At 40.9% G+C, this 25,360-nt stretch overlaps 2 protein-coding genes across 10 annotated transcripts in view; one reads left to right on the top strand and one right to left on the bottom strand.

Moving 5' to 3' along the window:
- Nucleotides 1-856: 856 nt before the first annotated feature.
- On the bottom strand, nt 857-11,652 carry dcp1a (decapping mRNA 1A). The gene is made up of 9 exons (XM_047576776.1): nt 11,502-11,652; nt 11,162-11,202; nt 9,776-9,903; nt 7,712-7,778; nt 7,436-7,574; nt 6,501-6,596; nt 4,801-5,415; nt 4,459-4,689; nt 857-2,863 (listed from the first exon to the last, which is right to left on the bottom strand). Exons 1-9 carry the CDS (start codon nt 11,640-11,642, stop codon nt 2,783-2,785), a joined length of 1,539 nt encoding a protein of 512 aa, XP_047432732.1. The 5' UTR covers nt 11,643-11,652; the 3' UTR covers nt 857-2,782.
- Nucleotides 11,653-12,907: 1,255 nt separating this feature from the next.
- Nucleotides 12,908-25,360, top strand: part of cacna1db (calcium channel, voltage-dependent, L type, alpha 1D subunit, b) — a 100,388-nt gene continuing 87,935 nt past the window's right edge. For 4 of the 9 annotated variants that reach the window (XM_047573658.1, XM_047573634.1, XM_047573645.1 and 1 more), the window contains exons 1-3: nt 12,908-13,353; nt 17,957-18,428; nt 19,119-19,224. In XM_047573658.1, the coding sequence (XP_047429614.1) occupies nt 13,320-13,353; nt 17,957-18,428; nt 19,119-19,224 (612 nt within the window). In that variant the 5' untranslated portion in view covers nt 12,908-13,319. The other 5 variants (XM_047573667.1, XM_047573686.1, XM_047573700.1 and 2 more) reach the window with 2 other exon arrangements.

The raw sequence follows: 25,360 nt of genomic DNA on the forward strand, positions 1-25,360 counted from the left end.
TATTTACTATAGAAGGACTAAAAAACATATCAAAGTCTTCAGGAAGATCTTACGACGCCCACGGTCTGCGTGTTTTTCTGATAGAAGCTACCATTTTGTCACAATAAGCCCAAATGTGAGACCAGCACAGAGGGAGAAAAAACGCCCTTTTCTCTCTGTCCCGGCCCAGCGCGCTACTGTCGTCATTGACAACCACCTCAAGTTGCCATGGCAATCCCCTGACCCACAGGCCAGAGCCACAGCTGAGACCAACCGGTTCTATGCACAAGAGATGATGACGTGTTTCTGTTGAAATGTCAGGATGGTTGTAAACTTCCGATTACCACAGATCGCTACCATAGACTGCAATCAAAACTGTCCTTGTTGTTTCGTTAATCAGAAAAAACTAATCTAAACTGCTCTGGTTTTAGCTATTTTTTAAAATTTATGTTATGTAATACCAAACGACCTGTAAACAGACTGAAGTGTCTTTTCTAAAACAAAAAGACAGCAATTCAAGCCACGACTGCTGTTTGCCGCAACATCAAGCTCAGTCTTAAGTTTCCAGACCTTTCCCAAGGACAAGGAGTTGCAAAAACAATGGATTATTAACATCATTATTAACATCAGGCTTACAGCTCAGGCTAGTTAGAGTTAGCGTTAGCATATTACCTTCAAAATTGCAGAGGTAGGATGACGTGTAAAACTTGAATCTCTTTTCAAGCTTACTCTGCGGCGTTTTGCTGCTCGCCTGGACCCTTTCAAAATTTAAAAAATCTCTGGTATTGAAGCACAAAAACAAAAATCACATCCTAGTTTATGCTTAAAAACGGATTCCAACAAGTTACAAAAAAAAGAAAAAAAAAAGTGACACATCTAAATTTCAAATCTTTAATATCACAAAATATCCACAATTATCCAATTTACGCGCAGTGACAATCAACCATAGAAAATAATGTAATTTGCAAAGACTTTACCAAAACTCACATCTCTGGCCAAAAGGATAAATTATACCAAAGCATAAAATAACATTAAAATCTTAAATATGGGACTGCGATTAAAAAGAGATCTTACTTTATTAAACCGACACATGACACAAGTGTTGGGACAAAACCCACATCTGAAGTAAAGGGTTGATCTGATCTGGTCAAACGGCTGCAGATGTCGTCTTTCTTTTCTTTTTTTTTACATTCTAAATTTAGCCAAATGAAAAAAAAAAAAGGCTTGTAGCTTAAGTTACACGATTAAAGACAGAAGACAACCAGGGCTGAAATGAATACATTCAACTTGCAGGAGCTGAAGTCATGATGACGCAGGTGACAAGAGGACTGATGCAGAGATTCAGCCATTTTTGTTTTGAAGATTTTTTTCACATTTATATCTATATAAAAAAAGTGAAAATCCATAACCTCTTTCTTTTATATATATATATTTTTTTACCAAAATTAAAATAAATTGATAACAAGAGGAAAAAAAGAAAAGTCTTGAGTCTCTGATTTTATTTTTTGACGTACATTAGATCGCTTTTCTTTATTTGCAATCAGCAGCCACTCAGTGCTGCACACGATGGCCGTATAGATGTGCTTTGTTCTCTAGTTTGTAGGGTTTGCGTGCTGCAGTAGCATATTACTGCAAAAAAAAAAAAGAAAAAAAGAAAAAAGTTTGTTTTTAAGTCAACGTGACTTAAAAATGTCTTGGAAAAATAAAACGTAACGACAACAGAGGTAGCTTTTACTTTACATCGTTGGTTCGAGGTGAAACTGAACTCGTTTGAAGCTGTTAAAGCGCGTCACTTCCTCCTACTTTCTTTTTTTTTTTTTTAAGCATTTAATATTAAAAGGGCTGATGGTAAACAAGAATCCAAAAATGTATCATATTTTTTTGCTCATGCTATTCAAATTATAGATGCTGAACCCGCAAATTGACGCAAACATAGCTCTGCAGTACCGTGCTAAAATATCCCAAAAATGCTGGTATCCCTAAAGGCTTGGCGACTGTCGTCTATTGCACATTCCCCTCTTATAACATCTCAGCTCGGCTGGTGGAGGAGAGACGACGACACACACGAGGAGAAAAAAGAAATGCGAAGAAAGAAAATCTGGCAAAGAGGCAAGTTTGTATAAACACAGTCTGTAACATTTAAAAAAAAAAAAAAAAAAAAAAAAAAAAGCAGCTGAGAGGAATTGATCAGTTTGACTTCTTAGTGCTTCTCTTTATAAAAGGTTCAAAGGAATTCCTCAATAAACCGCTGCACAAACACAAAACGCCACTCTTACTGTATCGGCTATCCAGCGTCTCTGTGGCTTTACCAAAAATATACAGGCTTCAGCCTTATCTCCAGGTGGAATAAGTAATAAAAAAAGAAAAAGAAAAAGAAAAAGGGGACAGTTGGTCAAGAAAGACACATGTCATCATACTCCAAAGCTGCATGACGAGTGAGAGAAGAAGCGTCTGTTATTCCCACAAGGTTCAAGCTTCAAAATAATCTGCCCGAAGGTCGAGAGGAATCCATTGTGGTCCCCGTCCTCCAGACGAGTTTATCCACTAACGGCTAAAACCTCATCAATAAGTGTCCGGCAGTTTCTAACCGTATCCATAAAGTTATGAAGTTCATACTGCGATAAGATGTTGATCCAGATGCTGATTAAATGGAGCCATAATAACTTTTAGCACAAAGGGTGACGTTGAAGAGTCAGAAGTGTCCAAAACCTGCATCGCTGCACTTCGTCCAGCTCCCATGATCCTGCGGTCTGTTGGGGGGGGGGGATAAAAAGCTGTAGCTCTGTCGGTTGTTGATGTGAAACTATAGCTTCACGTTGCTGAAGTCCTTGGATAGACTCTGTAGGTAAGCATCATGAATGGCACCGAGGAAGTCTGCGTCATTCTGGACAAAAGAAGACAGGACTGATTACAGATATTACATCGTCTCATTTTTATGACCAGTAAATTGAACCATTTCCTGGCTGGAGACAGATGCTGGTGAAGTGAAAATCGACTGGGATTAATCTGGGATTACTGGGAGTGGTGCCTCTTTTTTAAATTGGCACCAGATTACCATAGAAGACTGTTTTTTTCCTCTACTAGAATTTAAAGGAGTAAATACATAGAAGATTTTTAGATTATCTATGGCACTGACAAGTCGTTGCATCCTTTGCAATGATCATGCACTAGTGAACTTAATGAAATGGACTGAGAGTGTAATGGTGAATAGTTACTCTTAAACTTAAAGAACAATGTTTGTTCTGGTCGGGTCATTCATGCTTCACGAGTACGGATGGGTATCGATACTCGGTACCATAATGGCACCGGTGCTGACGCAAGTGGTTGTTAACCAGATGGTAAAACAACACAGATTTCAGAGTTTCTTTTCTGTGCCACCAAGTACGTTTAAATGCACATGAAAAAAAAAAATGAATTATTGCCTTAATCTGACCTTAACTAAAGGGCCAGAAACACCTAAAGGGCATGTAAACACGTTACTCTGATTAAAATCAGAGTTCTCCTTATCTGATTAAGACGGCCAGATAATGCAATTAGAAATAATTTTTGTCTGGCATGTATACGCTTAATTGGACTTTAACTGGACAAGGCTTTTGCATATTCTTCACAACCACATTACATACGAGATTAAAAAAGCTAAACTATTATCCATCTTGTTGTTGTTTAAAATCCCGGCCTGCCGCATGAACGACTCCAGTTGTTTATTATGTGACGTAATAGGTCAACCGAAAAAGGGGGCCTGGTGAAAAGACACATATCGCCACCTAGTGTGGGGGTGGAGGACATGTTCCCATCAGTTATTCAATTTTCTCCATTGCATGTAAACTGGGGCAAGTACTGCATTCAGAAAGTCGAATTTTGAGCATATCTCAATTAAGGTGCACATGTAAACGCACTAACTCAGTTTTTAATTAGTGCCGGTCAAATTAGCTCTATTTCTGTGCCAATGCTACACGCTACATCACAAGGCAAAGTTTGACTGGACTTCACCTCAAAAGATGCAGACTATTCAACCTGCAACAAGTGCACGAAGGCTACATTGAGCAAGGGCGGTAACAACTCGATTTGATTAAACATCTGGGAACGCATAGAATTTTTTTAAAAGCCAAGAAATTTACTGTTTTAGATAGCCCGTGAGACTCCTGTAGAGGAGAGTATTGTTGCTAAATGAATGCATGTAGGATGTAGCTTCTTCTGGCTACAGTGGCTTCCTCCCCTTCTCAGTTGTATTTATTTTAAGCATCGTGGGACAGACAACGAAAGGCACTTTTCTTATTATGCTTGGATGTCTGCCATCATGCCGAACTCTACCCAAGAGAGACTAGCGATCATCGATTAGCATCTGGGAGCTCACAGAGTAACTGATAGCACTCTTCTGCAGTAACCACGCCCACTTTCACGCAATTTCTGACCATTCACAGAGTAGAAGCTGGACATGACAGGAGAAAATGCATGTGCATGCAAACAAATGCTGTATACCTTGATGAGGTGTATCAGAGTCTCCTGTAGCTGTGTTTTACTGCAGTGAATGACTGGAGGCTCCACAGCTGCTCCACAGGCAGAGGAGGACTCGGAGGGGGCAGGAGGTGCTGCTGCTGCCGCTGCCGCTGCTGCCGTTTTCTTATTGATAGCCTGCTGGAAGGCACTGGGGGACAGCAGCACAGAAATCCCCGACCCTGGAACAGCCAGACCTGGACTCATGGGGACAGCCTGAGAATAGAACGAGAAAAACAAGAGATGACGGAGGAGAAATGACACAAGAGCAGCCAAATGAGCTTACATTACAATCTAATTCATACACTAATGAACAGCTGAACTCACCGACATCGGCTTGATCAGGTTTGGGGGCTGAGTGAAAACATCCATGTCGCTGCTGTGCTGCAGAATGGGTTTCCCCATGGGCTCCTGGAAGCTGTGGGGTGGAACCAGGGTGCTCGGCAGGAAGTTGGGAGCGAGGATGGGTTTGTGGATGTCCGAATTTACGGACGGCACTGGAGCTTTGAGCGTGCTCAGGATCTCCTGTCCCAAGTAGGCGGACGGAGCCGGTGGAGGCGCCGAGGGGCCAGGCGGAGCAGCACGGTGCTCTGTGCCGGCTGGAGGCACCATGAGGGGGGAGGCTGAGCAGTGAGCCTGGGGGTCTGACCTGGGGACCACTGACTGGAAAACAGGACTAGGGTGTAGAGTGTAAGGAGCAGGGAGAAGACCGGGAGCTTGGTGCCGCTGGTTGGACCCAGGATCTTGGGGTGCAAGCTGAGGGGTAAGGAGTGGGCTTTGGTGGACCGCTGTATGATACGGCTGTTTCTGTACGTAGGCGGCCGAGGGGTCAGTGGGAGCAGAGGTGATCTGCGCAGGCATGGTGGGTAGAGAGGGGTCCTTAGGGAGAGATGAGCCAAAGAGCTCCTCAACCGTGATCTGCTTCACCACTGTGTGAGCGCTCTGTGGAGGAGGAAAGACACGACGTCAGAGCTCGTCATTATTCAATAAAAACAGCATCGAAGCCCCTCATTTAATGTAGGTCTGTTCAGCTTTTTACATTATAACTGAAACAAAAGAGTTTAATTGTTCAAAGAGGGTTAAACAGTTACTTGTATTGTGATTATGTTACAAAGTATAATAAATACACAAAGGAATAATTTGGTGTTAATGTTGTGGTGCATTTAGACGTTCATTTTAACTGCGTTAACGTCATAAAAGATTGGCATATAATGGAGACTATTCAGCTTGTTACATTATGCTGCTGTTATGACGAAGAGATGCTGTTTTTAACCAAAAAACTGGACGTACATCAGGAAGTCTGACTCTCTTGAACGCTTTCAGTGACTCCAGACTAGGATGAAGGAACGTTAATGAGATATTTCTATGTATCTGGACACTACAGGTCAGGAACATTGTCCCCACTGGCTGTTTTAGTGCTCAAAAAATAATAATAATAATAAAAATAAAAGCTCACTGAGGAATGATAAGAGTCCGTGATATGTAACCTGTTGAGTTTTGCCTTGTACTGGTAATTTTGTATCTGTTCAAAGTGCTGTCTGAAAATCAGTCTGAAATCAGCGCTGGCACCGTTCATTTTCCTCACTTTTCCTGCCAATATGACGGCGTCAACAAAAAACTTTGTTCTATTGAAACGATAAACCATAATTAAACATCTGTAAAGCATCTGTCCAGAGCCATAATCCTTAAACAACCTAGTTCTGTGCATAAAGAGGCCGTGCTCCACTCTTCTTCATTAAAATCCTAGAAAAATCATCTTCAACATGTAAAAGATCTTCTGTAGCTTCATCTGCTGCCAGACACCACATACAGTAAATATTCACCATGTACGAGTTTGACAGTGACACCTGGAATAAAAAAAATAATAAAACAAACATATCTGCACTCCTCACTGTCCTCCTCCACAGTCTCAGTGTGTAGGAGTGGAGAGGATGACAAAGCCTTCAAAGTGCAGAGATGTACTGTATATAATGAATAAATGGTGGAGCTCCGATAATCTCACATCTTGCCGTGAAGCGTGTTTGTACCTTTTCAGGTTGAGGTGTACCGTGGACATGATCTGTAACGCTGATGGATCCTTTCATGTTCGGTTCTGTCGACACATCTGTTTCACCTGCCTGGGCCTGCGAGTCACACAGAGACACACATTTCATTAAACTAAACAGTATTTTTCATTTTACAAAAGAGCCAGAGGATAAATATAGACCATAAACAGGATATGAAACAAAACGCCCCTGCACCTGAAGTAATCCCACGTTTTTTTTGCTGTTTTTGTTTCTGTTTTTTTTTTAACCACTGTAATCTCTGATATGCGTTTGTGTGACTATGTTAATTCTGACATAGGAACTGGTCTCAGTCAGTATTTAAGAGACAGACGTGATGTTATGTGATACTTTTGGATCTTTTGGACGCCAGGTCTTCGTGGTTAATTGAGTTGTTCCTAAATAGTTTGTGTGTGTGTGTGTCTGTGTCAGGCTGCATCCTGCTGGGGATGGCTGCTGCCACCAATGAGTGTCATTCCTGTGGGGTGGGGGGGTGTCTGGTATGGTCTAGGTGGGTGTTACATGTCTAAGTAACATCCACATTAATGGCAGGTCTTTAAGTTTCTGAGCAGAACAATATATTGTCACAAGATAATCGATGTTATTCACTTCTCCTGTCAGTGGTTTTAATGTTGTGGCTGGACTAAAGTTAGGTTGAATTAAATAGCGTTACCCCATGAAGGGCAGTAGTACAGTATGCAGCATCAAAATTTGCAAAAATGCCAAAAGAAGCAGAAGAAAAACGCAATCAGACACAAACAGGCAGAAATGGATAAAGACTGAACTTTAAAGTCTCATAAAATAGAACTAAACTCTCTGCATTAACTGTCAATAAATCATAATTTATAAACCGAGCAGTGAGCTTTCTAAGCCAGAACACAGAGTTTGGATATAGTGTACATGTGTGTTAGCCTCCTCACTCTCTGGTATTCCTCCTTGGCCTTGCTGAGCAGCTCCAGGATGTCAATGGGTCGTGGTTCTGCGACACCATTCGTTCTCCTTGGCTCTGCCCTCTCTGGCGACTTTCTCTGGGCGTAGTCGGCTTCTTGTTTCACAATCCTGTAAAAGAATAATTAAATTGAACATAAGAGACATTTTATATTTAAAAAAAAAAAAAAAGGGAAAGGAGAGATGCTGGTGTAGGTAAATACACACACACACACACACACACACACAATATGAACATTTTTACTTACTTCACCATCAGCTGAGCGATGCGTTGACAGTCCCTCTTATCATAGAACCAAATACTGTAGATACCCACTGTTGTGAAAAAAACAATCAGATCAGTTTGAGCACAATAACCTACTGCTATTAACCAAATGTCTCCCACTCAGTCTTTTTTTGTTGTTGTTTTCCTGTCCACTTTAAGACATTTCAAACACTTCAAACTACTACTGCTTGCACAAAAACTGATGAAATTTACGCTAAACTAATGCTAAAACAACGGCTCGTTACAGTTCTCCTGTGTTGATTGTGTGCGTATGTGTGATGAAACACCGGCGTATTCGCGGACCCTCAAGAGGCTGCGGTAACCTAGCAACGTGAGTGTTTACCTCCCCGCAGCATCACCTGCTCCTTGGGGAAATAGGGAGCCATGTAAACAGGTGTCTTTGCAGCAGTATCCTCCAACTCCGAGTGTTATTATCAGCCTCGAACAGCGAGTTCACCGGTACTCAAAGAGGCTCGGAGCGAAGCTATCAAGGTCCTCCCTGTGTTGGACTCTTCATTGAAACTTGGGCAAACTCATCCTTCACCATTTCTTCTTCAGAGGGAGGAGTCTTATTATCATCGAGATCATAAAGAACAAACGGAGACTCTAGAAATTAAAGTCCAACAACAAACTAATCATCGGCCTGAAAAGAGCAAACAGACTGAAGAGGAATATAAACCAATATATGAACAAAAACCAGGAGAGGATTTGAGAGAATTTACCGTTTTACAGCCTGAGGAACGCTACTACTCTGCCCACTTTGAGGAATTAAAATGATAACTTCACTCGGACTCAAGTGAGGCTACAGGAGAAGCTGCACAAGAATCGACATCATGTCTTCCCTACCGGGCAGGCTGATGGGCAAACAGAGCCCAAAGGGGGAGCAGTCCACTCTGACGTTGACCCTCGCCATGCTATTTTTTCTCATCAGCAAACAAATGGGGAAACAATCCAACTCCTTATTCGTTGCCTTGATGAAACTCCTGTTCAGACTCCTAATAGATTACCTCGGAGGCAGCGCCGTCAGTTACTTTCTGAAGATCTGAGGGATCCTATGAGGCTTCATTTTACCTGGCTTCCTGCTCAACTCTCTCCATATAACTTGGAGGACACAACTGGACTAAACACAGCTTATATTACATACATACATACTAAAGGAAAATCTACCAGTAAGGCTTTTTTTTTTGGCTTTTGACCTGATGCAGAATAATAACCGAGCCAAGCTGAAACTGCTGAGTTCTGGCAGGTTCAGAGAGAGACCATGAGTGAAAAGCTTTTCCTGCTTCAAGCTCCAAGACGACGAAATGACTTCACGCAAAAGGGAGAAGAGATGTTCCAGAAAACACTGGGGAGGTGTTTGTTCGGCATTTTCCGAGGTACTATCATATTCTGTGGTTTGCATGTGTTAATGGACATCGTCCATTCTTACAGAAAAATGACACCGAAGTAGAAGAAAATATATATGAGAAACTACATATTGGAAACAAACAAAGGGGTGGAAACAAACACCTCCAGGCATATTTACAGTTACAGTACTCATTGAATAAAAAGTAACATTTCATCAATTCTCTGTTTGCTGCTGGGGCTTGAATTTACTTACTATGAAAATGAATTTTCTTGCACCACCTTTTGCACGGTTTGGAAAACAGCCGTCTACTTTACACTTTCTAAGATCTGTGTGGCATGTAAAATTCTGTGACACTTTATTCTGTCTTTGAGGACAGAAATGTTCAAACAGAGATGTAATTTGGAGGAAAGTCTGCTCAATATTCTGACTGACATACAAGGATTTTTTTATAATTGTAAGATGCCTTTTGTACATTTGTGATCCCCTCGAAAACCAGTAAGCATTTTCTCTGCCAAGTTATTCCTCTACATTATAACTGTGAGATTTAAAATGTGTTTGAAGATTGATACTAGAGAGGGAATCACCAGCAACTCCCCTCTTTGGCTTATTACAAGGGCTTCATGATAAAAGTAGAAATTAGATTCGTATCCGACCGCATACAGAAATATGTCAGTGTTTCTTTTCTACTAAAGTACTCACAGTTGCCATTTCTGTAGAGCAAGAAGGGATCCTGCAGCTGGAACTCCAGGTCTTTATTTATCGGCTCCACAAGGTTCTCTGTACTCAGTCGGTTCATGATGGTGAAGCCATGGCGAGGGGAGGCCGACCTTAAATGGATGAAGAACAAACTACACTTAAGATCACACTTATCATCTTGTGTCCTACATATTAATTGTTTTTAATGAACAACCACTAGGAAACCATGTTTGTCCCCAACAAAACTAATATTCTGAATAGTAGGGATATCCTGATCAGTTCATTTTGCCCTCTCGATCCTATATCGATCGTTTAATATTTAGTATCAGTCAATTCGAGTCCTGATCTGGTCTTTAAGTTAGCAAAATTTTCACCCCAGGAGATTCACAAAAGCTTTTCTTATCTTTTTTTGTATTCTCTTAGATCATGCGTGCATCAGCATAGTGTTCTCTGCTACAGAAATGAGGTAGTCATCCAACGACACAAACTCTGTAGCACTATCTGGAATATTTTTTTTTTTACATCAACGCGTCTCCAGGAAACTTTTCTATTTTTATAAACGTAGTGTTGTTGCTGTTTCTGTGCAGCTTTTGCCTGAGTGTTATCGTGTATTTTACTAGGAACATGGCCTTGGTTTATGGCATATCTAAAATAAATAACTACAAAAGATCAAGCCAATACTGAATACTTCATTAACAATATAACAAATTATACAATTTTTCAAAAAGTTTTTTTAAAAAAAATGTTCGCCACCAAGAACAGAAGTAAAACGTAAATCACTGTGTAATCCATAATTTATAACTGTGCAGGGCTACACATGGACCCTCCGCCAGCGTTGTGCACTCATCAGTACTTCCTGCTTCACTTTCACAATGGTGGCTGAAACTTTCACTGAAATTGTGGTCAAATTTTGCAGAACATGAGTCATATAAATATTCAATTTGCAAATTTTGGAGATGGAGAAGCAGCCAGAAATACTCAAGCGGAAATAAACAACAACAACCAAGCGCACCAATCACAACTCTTGCGCTCTGCATCTTTGCAGGGGTAGTTATCATTTCTGGGGTGGTCGACATCAGGCTAAGCGGAGAGATCTGCGCGCAGATTGTGGTTTACGCAAGAGCCTCTGCGTTAATTTAACGCAGAAGCATATATTACGCATCAAATGATTTATCCCAATTAATCAGTTTGTGGTTTTCTCTCCGTGTCAAAACCGCGAGGACAGACACAATCACGCGAAGTTAACTTGATGTTTGTTTACAAAGACTGCGGCCTGCACCTACACACGTGTGCGCATTAGGCCAATGACAGCGCAAAGAAACTCGCAAACACGTAAACAACGCTAATGGTCGTCGCGTTGACCTTTTAATCAACACTTTGCACGCTTACCTCGCATAAACAAACAGGGTCCCCTCGATTTCCGTCTTCTCCTGAAAAGAAAAGTGACATTTTATTAAATAAACCATCGGATGCTAACTAAAACGCACCTAATGCTGCTAGCCAACCCTGTTATCCTACTATAAAACAAGTTCTTAAAACACCCGCAGACTGACACGAGTATAAAACACACAATAGGTGAACATAATCTGGATAAGTTGCAGTTTAATAAAAACAGGCCGATGTTTGAAGGTGTTTATGTTCCCATCGAACAGCTAGCATGCTAACGCTTAGCTAGCCATAAGAGTTTTCCAGAAAGCTGATTTACCGCTGACTTTATAAACAAACGTACCCATTCGTTGGCCTTGGAGTTGAAGTTATAGAGAGCCACCTGGCCTGTAACATCGAGAAGCTTGTTTATGTACGGGTCTTGTCTCTGCAGAGCTGCCAAGCTCATCATATGTCCGGCGTTTACGGGGTTTGCGGTCTCCATCTTGGATGCGATGATTGTTGTTGCTCCTGCACGGACGGATATCTGCAGACACTTATAACATCCGCTGTCAAAAAGGTTTTAATAAAAAAAAAAATATTAATAAAAATTAATAAATAAATAATATTATATATATATATTAATTACTTCCAGATTAATCTGTGATTTGTTCGAGTAAATTTTAAAAACGTTTGTGGAAAATTACGACGAGTTTTATGAGCTTTACCGCCCCCCTAAAAACAACAGCACAAAACAAATAAATCATATTGAATAAACACAATAAAATCTAATAAATTTAATAAGATTAATGAATGTGATCATAACATATATTTAGAATTTAAGCAACGTTGTTTGGATATGTTGCTGGATGTGATGATTTTTGTTTCCGCCCGGACGGATTTCTGCAGACACTTACAACATCCGCTGTCGGTCAAAAAGGATTCACAGAATAATGAAAAAATAAAATAAAAAAATAATAATAAAAAATGATTTATTCCGTCCAGATTAAGCTGAGGTCTTTCGCAATTTGTTAGAGTACAGCTTAAAAAACAAAATGTTTGTAGAAAATCACAACGAGCTTAACCCTCCCAAAAACCAACGTCACAATACAAATAAATCATAAAAAAATTATAAAATCTAATGAATCGAAAAAGATAAATGTATGTGATCATAACATATATTTAAAATTTAAGCAACAATGTTTGTAGACAATCACTATGAGTCTTATGCGCAAAAATTGTCACAATACATTAAATCATATAAAATATGATAAATACAATGAGTTGAATAAGATTTGAATAAGATTAATGCAGCTGATCATACCATATACTTTAAGCAACACTGGAGAGCGATTTCATTAAATGCTGGAGATTTTAAGGGTAACCTGCAAATACAGAAGTTTAGAAACTTGACAAGTTTGTAATGCATTTTTGTTTTCAAAAGAGAGAAAAAAAACAAAGACTGTATCTTTGTGTTGCATAAGTACGCTGCCCCTCTGTCAACTTTATACATTTGTCTTAAATCTGAGAATCTTTGCAAGGAGTGAACTTGCAATACATTATTTTATCTTGTTGAGTTTATGCTGATGTTTAATTCTATTCACAGGATTTCAATAGGCTTCAAAAGTTTAGATGTTTGTGGATTCACGTCCCCTAAGAAAACAGCATATTGGCAGTAGACAAAAAAAAAAAGAATTCAGAATACTTTATTGTTCCTTCAAGGAAATTGTTTCATTGCAGTGGCTCCCATAATGGGTACAACGAGATAAAATACGAAAAGTACAAAATAACAACGTACAAATAACAAAATATAACAATGTACTATCATATATGTCACTGTGTCTTGGGACGGCCTCTGTTGCTGTATATTTATCGTCTGTGGATAGAACATTTTTGAAACTTTTACACATATACAAACTCAGAATGTTTATCATTTGGCCCAGTTGAGACACAACCACTTGCCTCACCTGTCTCGGTTAAGGGAACATTGGAGAAGGGATTATAATCGGAGGATTACTCGCTACTGTGAAACTGTTATCCTGCATGCAGGCACAGGTAATCCAATCACTGGTAACCTTCCAGCACAGCACAGCTCCGACGAATCATTTCCTCTTGAAACACTGCGGCGCGAGGGCAGAAAAACATAACTATGAGGCCCGAGAGAAGAGCAAGGTGACACGGGATGCCGTTCATTATAAGAGCAAGACCCCTGAGGGGTGAGTACAAGGGCCTGCACATGTCTTTAGGGGTTTAACCGGAGGGATAGGGACAGGGATGTTTCTGGTGTTTGTCCTGCAGTCTGGACATTTTCCTGGTTGAGGAAAGTAAAGTAAAGTTATCCAGCTCTACTGATCTGGTTTCTTTTGCATCATAACTATATCATGGACTATGTAATGGCTTCCACTTGAGCACTAAACTTCAGCATGGAAGGAAAAGGCTTTTGTAATGTGGTTGGCCCAGTCTGGATGAAATGTTGTTTTCACTTTTAGTCAGATGAGGTTTTAATTTACAGGCCTTGTTGGATTTATAGCTGTTTTTAAAGTATCTCTTGTAAAGCATTCTTTATTTCAATTCTCAAACACAGATATAACGTGTGTCTGAAAGCATTTGGCCTTAATCTTCCCGTTCTTGTTGAGGTGCTCCATTCTTTTTGGGGGGAAGTTTCCCTAAAGGTAGCAGCAACAGGTGCATTTCCGGGTTGTTCCTCCGCGTGGGTTCAGCACAGAGTTGCGTCCGTGGTCTCTCCAACTTGTTGTGATCCGTGCGTCCCCCCGGGGACACCGAGAATAACTGACAGCAGCGGATTGACTGCCGCTGCCTGCGCGTCGGTCCTCTCGGATGCGCCGTGAATCTGCAGGCAGGCACCCGGATGTGGCGACAAAATGCTCGGCGCTCCTCTCACGGTCCGCGCTCGGGAAACATTTTATGATTCAGGTTGACGGCTCCGCTCAGGTCCGCGCCACCGACACCTCTTGGATGGTTTTTCCAACGAGGAGTTGGATTTAAAACGGATTTTTTCCAATGTGGATTCGAGGATGCAAGAAGCAGATGAACAGTCTGAAGGTAAAAATAAAATAAAAAAAAAGAAAAAGAATAAACCTCGGAGCGCAGGAGGAGAGTTGGAGCGCTGCTAGAGAGGGGGCGAGAGCGCCGGTTTGGTTTATTCTCTGGATGTCTGCTTAATCCAAGTGATTATATGCTCTGAGTCCTGTCTGCTGCTGGTAGTGTGTTTTTCCAACTTATCTCGTTGCAGAGATTGTGCGTTAACATTTAGACTGCGCTGATGTGATGGCAGGCGCCACTTGTCAAATCCATTGGGAATATAGTTGCGGCTGTTTGTCCGAAAAAGAAAAAAAAAAAAAAAAAAAAATGGTTGACTGTGTTTGGTCCAATTTCATGCGGTCGTTTTGGAGGCATGCGGCAGGTCAGGGGGGATGCTTTGCTCCAGAATAATCTGAGAGACGCTTAATCAACTTTTCCACTGAATTCAATTCATTTATATAAGTTTAGAAGAGGTGTAAACAACATATAAAAACGTGTTCCATTGTTAAAAAACAGGGGAAAAAAGCCTGTCATGTCAAAGTAAAGTGGAGAGGGGCAGCAGTTGTTTTCCAGCATCCTGTGACAGATGTGTCCGGCAGAAGTGCTGGGATAATTCCTGTTACATGTCACGTCAGACAGACAGGCTGCCACCATCATTAACCAGCAGTCAGCACTTGTTATTTTGCACCTGTGGAGATGTTGTGCTGCAGGATGAGGAGAGCGGCTGCCTCCTCATTCTTACAGAATGTCTGTTGATTTTTTATTTTTTTTTTATATGAAGCATTTCTGAGTGATTAGACCAACTTCAAGAGAAATCCACTTGTCATTTTCAATATTCTTCCTCGCTGTGAGTGTACTTAACTTCCACTGTATCACTGTAAACTCTTAAAATGGGTTGTTTCTGAAAGCGCATTTCTGGGTTGTTCATGCTGGGTCATATGTCTGGGTTATTTGTGGTACTATAAAAACATTTCTGGGTTGTTTTGCGTTGGGTTAATGGGGTTGAAAAGGGTTCATTTATACCTGAACACCTGGTTGGGTTTATTTGACCCAACTCCTGGTTCATTCATTCTCATTTATTGTTTAAATCTGGTTTTGTCTGGATCTGAGTGACTGGACAGAAGGAGAGAGAAGACAAACCACAGACACAAGACTTTTCTGGTTGGTTAAATTGAATATTTACGCACAGTTTTAATAGCGAATATAATTCACAATCATGCTTTAAAGTTAAGATAGCAACTGTTTTACTCATTAAATTAAGCTAGCGCTCTGTAACTAACTAACACAAACTTATATTAAATAACGTAGCATAATAAACAGTACAGTTCACGTTAGCTAGCGCTAGCTATCATGTTACATTTGTCATATAATTTCGACAGAAATGATGAATAAGAGATGACAAGTAAAAAAACGGAGTGGAGGAGAAGGAGGAACAAGGAAGAGAAGAAGATGGAGGAGGCAGAAGTAGGAGGAGGATTATAAATCACTAAAACAAAAGAAGAATCTGGTATTTTTATATCTTATGATGCAGTTGTGTTACTGGTGTTACTGACCCCTTGATATTGAATGTAGCTCCTTAACTAGAAAAAAAACTGTGCGAGTTTTGATTTGGAAATGTTGTTTCTGATCTAAACTTAATTAATATTTATTTGTTTTAATTTCTTTAGTTCTGAATGTGATTTTTACACTATGTTTGTCATTGAAAATGATATTAAATAAAAGGCCTTTATTTAAGTTTGATTTTACAAATCACAATAAATTACACATTTATTATTATAACATTTATAATTATTATTATTAATACATATAAAAGCAGTAAAAGTAGTAATGCAATGAAATAACTCAGTGTGGGGGTTATTTTTAATCCCTGAATGGGGTAACTTTAACTCATTGTGTTGGGTCAAATGAGCAACCCAGGATACTGGTTGAATGGGTCAACCCAAGCACTTCAAAATAACCCAGCACATGTTCTGTGCCATCGCTGAGTTATAGGTTGGATTATTTTTTAACCCAACTGTTTTTAGAGTATATGAGCTTAGTTTAGGGAAATAATGATAAAAAAACTATTTTGATTTAACCTTCCCACCATCTGTTTCTGTTCCATTGCTGTCACTGCTTCCTGTTGTTTGGCTCAGTCCAGTGTGAGGAGCGTTTCTGTTGGTTGATAATGAAATGTTGGTCAATCCGTGGCCGACAGTAGCCACTGATGGGACTCCGCTGCAGAGCTGCAGTGGACCGAAGTGACTGTGTCAAGGGCACTGTCTTTGACACAGTCAGGGACCGAATTGATTTTAATGACTCTTGGTCTCTCTCATTCATGCAGGCTGTCATGCTTTCTCTCTCCCCCTCTTTTAAGCCAATCCCCTTCTTCACTTTTCTATTATGCTTATGTCTATGTGGATGATATTATCTTTTTTTTTATTATTATTGTAATTGTGCAAAAGCATGACACAACCATGTTTATCTGAACATCTGAACATTACACATGTGTATCTTGTTGCAAACAGACCACGGTCATGTGAGTTTGAGGTGAGCAAACCCCACAGATGTTCCTGGTATGAAACCTAACCTCACCATTCACCTAGAACTGAAGAAGCTACTTAGGTGAAACGTCTTCACCAGTGAAGCCCAAGTTTTGCAGGGCTAACGCGCCAACTATGGGGCTGTCGACGGCCATAATAGTGAAATCTGAGCATCTCGCTTCTCCATTTAGATGTAAGCGAATTGCCTCGTCTCTCCGATAATGTCTATGTAGCTATTACTCCCTCACATGAAACCCGCCCAAATGATATGATTGACCTGTCAGATTGTTGCCGGAGCACATTCAGTTCCAAACAGAGAGACTCCAGAGCAACTTTAGAGAAAAGCAACAACAAAAAGTGACAAGTTGCCCTAGTATCCAGTTACCTTGAAATTCACCCCTATTAATGGTGTTTTTAATAATGCAGTATTATTAAATGGTGCCACTTCTCTTCACACATCAACAGTGAATTTGTAATTTTAAATTCAACATTACAAATATAATCCAGCCAGTGAGGAGACTACTACTACTACTATATTGGAGTCACTCGTCTTTATTTGTTTTGCTTCCTCCTTTGTTGTAAAAAGCGCTGTCTCCTTTATTACTCTTGCTGGGCTTGTGTATTGCTGACAGGTTATTACTCACGCTTCTTGTGCCATTTGTGGATATTAAGTTTCATATTTACTGTTTATGTACTGCTGTTCTCTGGAGGCCCCAATATGAAATGAGTTGGACTGATAAAAAAACGTTGTTCATATTACATTATTATAGATGCACTGATAATAATGTAGCAGACACAGGTGGATAAGTAAGAGGACCTTGGTGTACAGTGGAAACAGTAATGCCGTTACAGATTTATCCGGCTGAGAGCACTGACAAGATTATTTTTTCTGCTGTGACATCAAATCCTAGTTCAGGTCACATCTCAGTTTACAAAACCAACTTTTGGGATAACATCAAGAAAGATATTTCCCTTAAAGTGTCCATTTAAAGTAGTGTGTAATATCATTTTGAAATACTCCGTTTTGCTGCCCTCTGGTGGTTGTGTCAGACGCGACCAACACCTCCTGTGTAAACTAACTTTTGATTCCAGTTGTTTCATTAGTGTACAAATAAAAGCTCAGACTATTAGAGACATATCATAAAATGGTAGCTAGTCTCCTGAAACAGACGAGCAAAACATCAGTAGTTTTGTGAGGAACTTGATATTTGCTTGTTTTTGTTTATTCCATTTTATTTCCCACCCGTTTCTCCAGGGGCACAGTATGCCAGCAACAGAAGGACCTCTCCCTCCACTGACACCTCGGCGCTCTGGTCAGCAAGTCACACCCACCTCCACCAGCTCCATCCACCAGAACCCCTGCAGGCTCCAGCCAGCACCGGCAAGCCCGTCGGCTCCTCTTATGGCCTCCTCGGGGCCAACAGCGGCGCGCAGGGCGCTGGCGGCACCGGCGCCGGAGTCAGCCCGGTCCTCGCTTGGCACGCCGCCATTAGTGCTGCTCGCCAAGCGCAAGGCGAATCCGCGAAGCCCGAGGTGAGTTCGCGACCCTCGGTTTGCACCACTGTACCAGTTCCTCCTGTCGGTTCACTGGCGCAGAGGAAGAGGCAGCAGTATGCCAAAAGCAAAAAGCAGGGAGGATCTACCAACAGCAGGCCGCCCAGAGCCCTGTTCTGCCTCACCCTCAACAACCCGATCCGCAGGGCCTGCATCAGCCTGGTGGAGTGGAAGTATCCTTTAACAGATGTCAAGGGATGTGAACTTTACAACGAACTGTACTGTTAGTTTGGAAATAGGTGGCAGCCTCATGTCAAAGCTTAGATGAAAAACACATCTAAGGCTGTGTCAGTGGCTGAGTTTATAGGTGAATGGATGGATAAAATTAAATTGGTCTTAAGTCTTAAATTTTGTGTCTTAGCTGAGTTTTCATAACCTTTAAAGCCTCCTCCAGTGTAAACAACTTTGATTACGCCAGTTTGGAATCAACACTGCATTCATTTTCAGAATGAGAGAATCAATTAATGCATTTGTGTGCAACAGTCAGAGGCTGTTTACAAGAATACTTCATAAATCAGTCTCACTGTTCAACCTTTGGGGGAAAAAAAGTAAAGAAAAAAAGAGAAAAGATGCATTAGGAGCACTTATAGTAGCACGCCCCGCTGTGGCCACAATGATAACACACAAAGAGCCGCAGAGTTCCTTAGAGAGGAGACCCAGCGATGCATATCCAGTGTAGGGCCACATCTGTGTGTGGTTATTTGTCTTAATTTATCTCTCCTGACTTCTGTTTTCACCATTTAATTATATTAAAAGGCAGCTTTACACGTCTCAAACGAGCACTTGTGTCATCAACGTTAAAACCCTTGTACTATAACGTCTCTCTGAGTTCACCGTCGTCTTCCTTAACAGCCTCTCTTCAGGCCCTTTGATATCTTTATACTGCTGTCTATTTTTGCCAACTGCGTGGCCTTAGCCATCTACATCCCCTTTCCCGGAGACGACTCCAATTCTACCAACCAAGAACTGGTGAGTAGAGACACCGATGTTTTTTTGAAATGATGAATTCGCAGAGATTTCCCCCAAACACGCTGCGGTGCCCTGTGTGCACATCGTTGTTGTTGTTGTTGCTCAGCTGGACTTGTAGTGTGTTACCAGAGAGCATCTGTCGGATTTCTTTTCATGAGTCAACGACCAAAAATGTGTTCTGTGTTACCGGATAGTGTGTCGAGCCTCACTGTGATAAAGTCGGGCACTGAGAATAAGAATATTTATGGCTGGTATCTTCTATTTTTAATCAAAAACGCAGTGAAAATAGCGAAGATACACAAATTTAATAAAAAAGTTCTTATTAGTTGAACTTTTAGGATTATCTGTGCTGAACATCATGAGCTCAGTGTTCGGAACAAGCTTGAAAAGGTGCAGTCACGTGAAGGTTTTACTGTTTTCTCTGAACTGAGAAACCCAGAAAATGTCATTTTGGGGACGTCACACTCTGAAAAGCAGAAGGAGAGTTCACGGCAGCGTTGGTGAGGTGCTGACAACCAGAACAAAACGGTAAAGACAGAAAGTCGCACACTTGTACCTGTGATGTTGCAGGCGTAACCGATGTTTCGACATAGAGGTCTTCTTCAAGGAACAAAAATACTAGGAAACAGTTGAAGTCAAGGTCAAGATCTCAAATATATATATTTTAAATCATCACTTCTGCCAAACAAAGGAGAAACGTTCTTTTCTTTATGCTGATATGATAAAAAAAAACCTGAGTTACGTTTGTAATAGTTTATATTAAATGTACAAGACAGGGGCATATTTTACATTGAAGTTCTGCAGATGTTGAATGTGCAAGAGAGATTTAAATGATTTATTTTTTTTTTTGTATGTGGCTGGCTGCTCGTGTCATCAGCCGGATTACACACAATGGCTTTACACTTATGCATGAGACTGATTGGCCGGATGTGTGAGTTTCGTCAGAGGGCTTTTCCCGGCAATATTTGGATAGATGTGTCGGGTTTCATTGTTTTGTTGACACGCATACAAACACTGATGCGTGTGTGTGTGCGTGCACAAACACAAACACAAACGCACACATCCAGAGGGTCGTCCCTCTGAGAGGAGCACGGAGGGAGTTAAAGAGGGTTTGTTTGCCTCCATAATTACAGTATAATTTAACCCTCTCAAAGAACACACAAAATTATAATCATCATTTTACTATGTTGTAAAATTAATTACTTTATCTCAGACCTGATTACATAATGTGTGTACTGTACGCCGATCAGCCACAACATTATGACCGGAGAAGTAAATATCGTTGACCATCTTGTGACAGTTCATTGTTCTGCAGAGGTCTGCACGTTTACATCTACAATTATTTCTTCACACTTTATACACCAACCATACTGGAAGCAGGAGCTATAAACTCTGTAGTGTTTTATGAGGAGATGATGTTATATGTCCATTAATTAAAATCATCGACTTGTGTTCAAAGTTTCACCTACGAGCAGCTTGTCATGGCAAACATTTTTACCTGGTGTTTTTTTTTTAACTGGTGTTACTAATACTATTAAGAATACCCCTTTGGCTTAATGTCTTTGTATAAGACATAGCAAACTGTAACACTGCCATCTTTTTATTTACTCCTGCAATTTCCTGCTGTCAAAGTGTGTTTTGTGTTAAAGGCGGTTTAATGAGAACGGGTTCTAAATGCTGCACCTGGTAAAACGTGAATCTGTAATTCTCCATCGTTGCACTGTTTATAAAGAAAGATAATGTTATCTCACACAAACACAGGAAGTTGCTACATAAGGGTGTTTAATGATAAGACTGGCGGCTAACGGTTCCCAGTGTGTGAAGAGCTGCATCTTTTGCTGATTTTGTTTGTTTGTTCGTTTTTTAAGCGTGTGGACATCCATGGTTCAGTCTGACAGGTGAATCATTTGATTATACCCCATCTAGGGATTGCATGAGCAGTATATTGTCCTTGGTAGACTTGTTGTCACATTGTTATGGTATGAGTACAAAAAACTCAAAGAACTACCTGTGGAGTTGCTTCACCGTGTCTGGATTAAAAAATGTGCACTTCAACACAACACATCGTAAAGACAAAGAAAGGAAATAACTCTTCATACCAGCAGGTGGCAGTAGTTTGTATTTGTCATTCAAAAGGGGAAACAGGAAGCTGTTAGCTTGGATGCTAGGACGTTAGGACGAGTGAGTAGTTTGTATTTTAGTCTACAGGTTATTCATTTTAGATAATCACGTTGTTGTGGAAATATTAGTGTGTTTCAAATGTTCAGATTTGGTCATAATGTGTCCTTTATACATTTGTTGTTTACTTTAAACTGAACTAGCTGAAAGTTGGTAACGGGTCCAGCTGTCTAGGAGGTAGGTTTGGGATAGGACACAGGTGCAGGACTGTAGGCGATGAGGTGGGGGTTTTATGAAAACAAGAAATGGGATCAAAAGGTACCGCAGAAACCGAAGGTAGGTCTGAAATACAAAGCGAAAAACTATGACGCTAACGCAAGACGACAAAAACGTGGCATGGAAACTAAAATGATGCAACCAAGAAGGGAAACAGGAAACTTAAAACATGCTCATGAAAAAAAGATCTTTTTCAACTTGCACCAGTGGACTGGGACGCAGTGTAAGTTCACTGATGACCCATCACCAGGAAGTGATTGTTGTTGATTGTTAGTCGTCCAGTCGATGGGTCACAACCATAAGACCTGAAGGTTCTGCTCAAGGTTTCTTCCTGTTAGTAGGGAGTCTTTTCTTGCCACCATCACCTTAGTGCTACATCTGGGGGTCCCTGAGAGAGGTTGAGTTGTTATTGACGCCATAGAAATTGACTTTCGGCTTTGATGGCAAAATCTTTGGCTTTCTTGTATCTCTTGGTGGTGAAATTAAAGATCAGTGAGCTCCTAATGTGACAAATTTAATCTAAAACGCATACGTGCCAACTCTGCCCTCCAGACCATGTCAGAAAAACAAGAAAACCTACTATTATTATGACTTGGCTACATGTTATGTCATGATATTTTATCCTTAAAGTCAAACTATCAAATGGCTCTTTGAAATTTAACCAAACCAAGATGTTGGTGGCAGCACATGGGTTTCATGGATGGGTTGCCACCGGTTTGTTGACACTAATAGTGTGACCGGTAATATGATAGCTGTGCCGTGCTTTTTGCCCAGTGGTTGCTCATAGTATAGTCATGGTCTGAAGAGTATCCATGCCATGTCTTTCATTAGCTTGTAGCTTATTTCCTACTGTAGGTCAGCTGCTCGTCTGGTCACGGCTTAGTGAAACTGACAATGAAAAGGAACCAATAAACCAGATGAGCTTATCCAGACCAGCTAACACCAGAGACAGTCACTACGTTGGTGACAGAGCACAGACAGACGGGTCCACCATGAGCCACTGAAGCTGGAGTTTTATCCTCTTACTCTCATCCTCCAGCTTTTCCCAAACTCTCCATGTCACGTTTAATCCATTTGGAAAAGCAGACGACCGGACTTGTCACAGTGATGTTTCTCCGTCTGACTTGTTGTGATGTGGAAAACCTCGGGCGTCTGGTCGACCAAGGAAGTCTAAATTTGTTCAGCCCCCCATGAAGATGGCTTATGAAATGCGTATGCTGAGTAATGCCCTCTTGTTACCCAACATTTCTTTAAAAACACAGCGACAGTAACACAAGGTAGATATCCAGAAAGAAAAGCAGCTGGACTTATAGAGTCGCTTTGCCACCAGTTCACTAATCGGACATAACATTATGACCACCTTCCTAATATTGTGTAGTTGTAGAGAATGTGTCTTCTGATCCTGTGGGTTGAGTAGAGGTTCCTCTGTGGCTCATCCCACAGATACTTGATCAGTTTGGGATCTAGAGAATTTGGAGGCCAGGTCAACACCTTGTGCTGTTCTTCATGTTTTGCTTTTGGTTGTTTCTAAACTGTTTTTGTGTCTGTGTCAGGCTGCATCCTGCTGCCATCAAGGAGTGTCATGAGGTGTGAGTGTCTGGCTTGGTCTAGGTGGGTGCTGCATGTCTAAGTAACATCCACATAAATAAATGTCAGGCCTGAAAGTTTCCCAGGAGAACACTGAATTGTCACAAGATGGTCAATGTTATTCACTTCTCCTATTAGTGGTTTTAATGTTGTGGCTGATCGGTGTAGCTTATAAAGGAGTAGTGGGAGTTGGGGTTTAAATAGACACATCTGTGGGTGTTAATCATCAGGACACAAGTTATGCAATTAACATAAAGTGGAGATCATAACCAGCCAAAGGTGAACATGCTGCTCTCTCTGCAGGTTTTAGCGTGTTAGTCGCACAGAAGAGATGATAAACATCAATGTGGAAAGCTAATTTACTAAATAACTTTAGCTCCGACTGGATTGCTAAAAGAGCAGTATCAATGTTTTATAGTAGCTTAATCCTACAAGTGTAGCAGTGTCCCCAGAGGACTTTGTCATGCAGTGCAAACATTTGCTTTTTTCTCTTTAAGGCTGGCCAGGGACTTTCTAAGCTTCATAGGGAGTTTGTGTGTGTGTGTGTGTGAGCGAGTGAGAGACGGACCCAGAGAAACGTAACATGTTTCATCAACAGATGGGGATTATTCACGCTGTCCAAGTCTACGCTCATCGCTCACTGCACAATGTACAGCATGTGTGAGTGAGGAGGAGAAAGACTTGTCTGTTGTTGCCACTGTCGCATGTCACACGGATCCTCTTCCTGTTTTTATGGACGAGATGTCCAATCATGTCGACTCTCTCATTCATAATTAATCTCCTCTGAAAAGGGACGAGGTCTGATGAATTTTCGGATCAGTTTGAACTCACAGAAAGGTTTTTTTCCAGCTCGTAAGTGTTTCCTGTTTCTTCAGCCTCAAACCTGGAATAACCAACACTCATAAGCCACAATGCTGCCGAGATAATGGGCCGCTACACACAAACACCCAGCCTTTCAAAGTTGTAAGGCCATTACACGCAGAGTAAAACACAATAGCACGGAGCATCACTCACCCTCTCAATCACCACTTCATTGTTCTGATCTGGGGCTTCACGTATACGATCCTCTTACCTGCAGACACAGCAGCTCTACACAGTCTGACCTATCGAGGGACTCTGGGGACTCTCTGAGGTTAATTGCTACTACTGCAGCTACATACCTTCAAGGGCTTGTTGCATTCGCACCTCCATTTAGAAAAATAAATAATTAAGTGTTTGACACAGCAGCCGTCAGATTACAAAGATATGTGGATTTAATCAGCCCCTGCACAGACATTTTCAATAAACCTTGGATAATTTGTTTAATAGGAAAATATAAGCATCTGCTACGGTCTCAAGAGACATTTATAGTGTAAATGTGTGGAATAATGGTAGGGATGTGTTTTTTTTCTTCTACTTTTTTTTGTCTTTTGTATGTTTTTCTTCAGCTACTGTAATTTACTTTTTCACCTGCCAATGGGACTCGAGATGTAAATTAGCCACGTGGCTATAGTCGCTTGTATTAACATGTAAACGTTCATTAACACGAACTGTCCCATTTTAAAAATAAATAAAAAATCAGTACAAAACGGACTTGTAACATAACCAACATAACATAACACAACATAAAAAAGGACCCCAGACCACAGTTTGGAGGTGATTTTATTCAAATACAAAGAGAGCAGGGTAAAAAGTTGGACATAGGGGGCGCTAAATAATTATCCTACTTAAAGAAACGAAACTTAACCTGAATAAAATGATCAAAAAACAGTCACCTGCAACCCAAACTAAAATAATAAAGCCTATGAAGTTCTAATAACTCATACGAAATGAAATAGATCACCCACCACTGCTCCTGTCCCCTCCTTATACAGTCTCCTCCTCCTACCTGAGCACCAGTCACACTCAGGTGAGTAGGGAGGAGTGGCCAGGAGGAGACAGGAAGCAGCGCAACAGAACCTAATGACCATGTAAACACTCGATCTGATCAGTATTACACATTTTCACAAAGTGCAAGCGACATTTATGAAATTTCAATAAAGTATAATTGATTTTTCACGTTTCCACTGAAAGGTGCAAATGAGCTGTGACTCTCATAAAGACTCGCCTGAGGAAACAGACTTCAAATGAACTGGTCACATGACCCCCTGCATCATCTCCGGTGACACCGGAGAGC

Source organism: Mugil cephalus, chromosome 1, assembly GCF_022458985.1.
Source record: "Mugil cephalus isolate CIBA_MC_2020 chromosome 1, CIBA_Mcephalus_1.1, whole genome shotgun sequence".
NCBI lineage: Eukaryota > Metazoa > Chordata > Actinopteri > Mugiliformes > Mugilidae > Mugil > Mugil cephalus.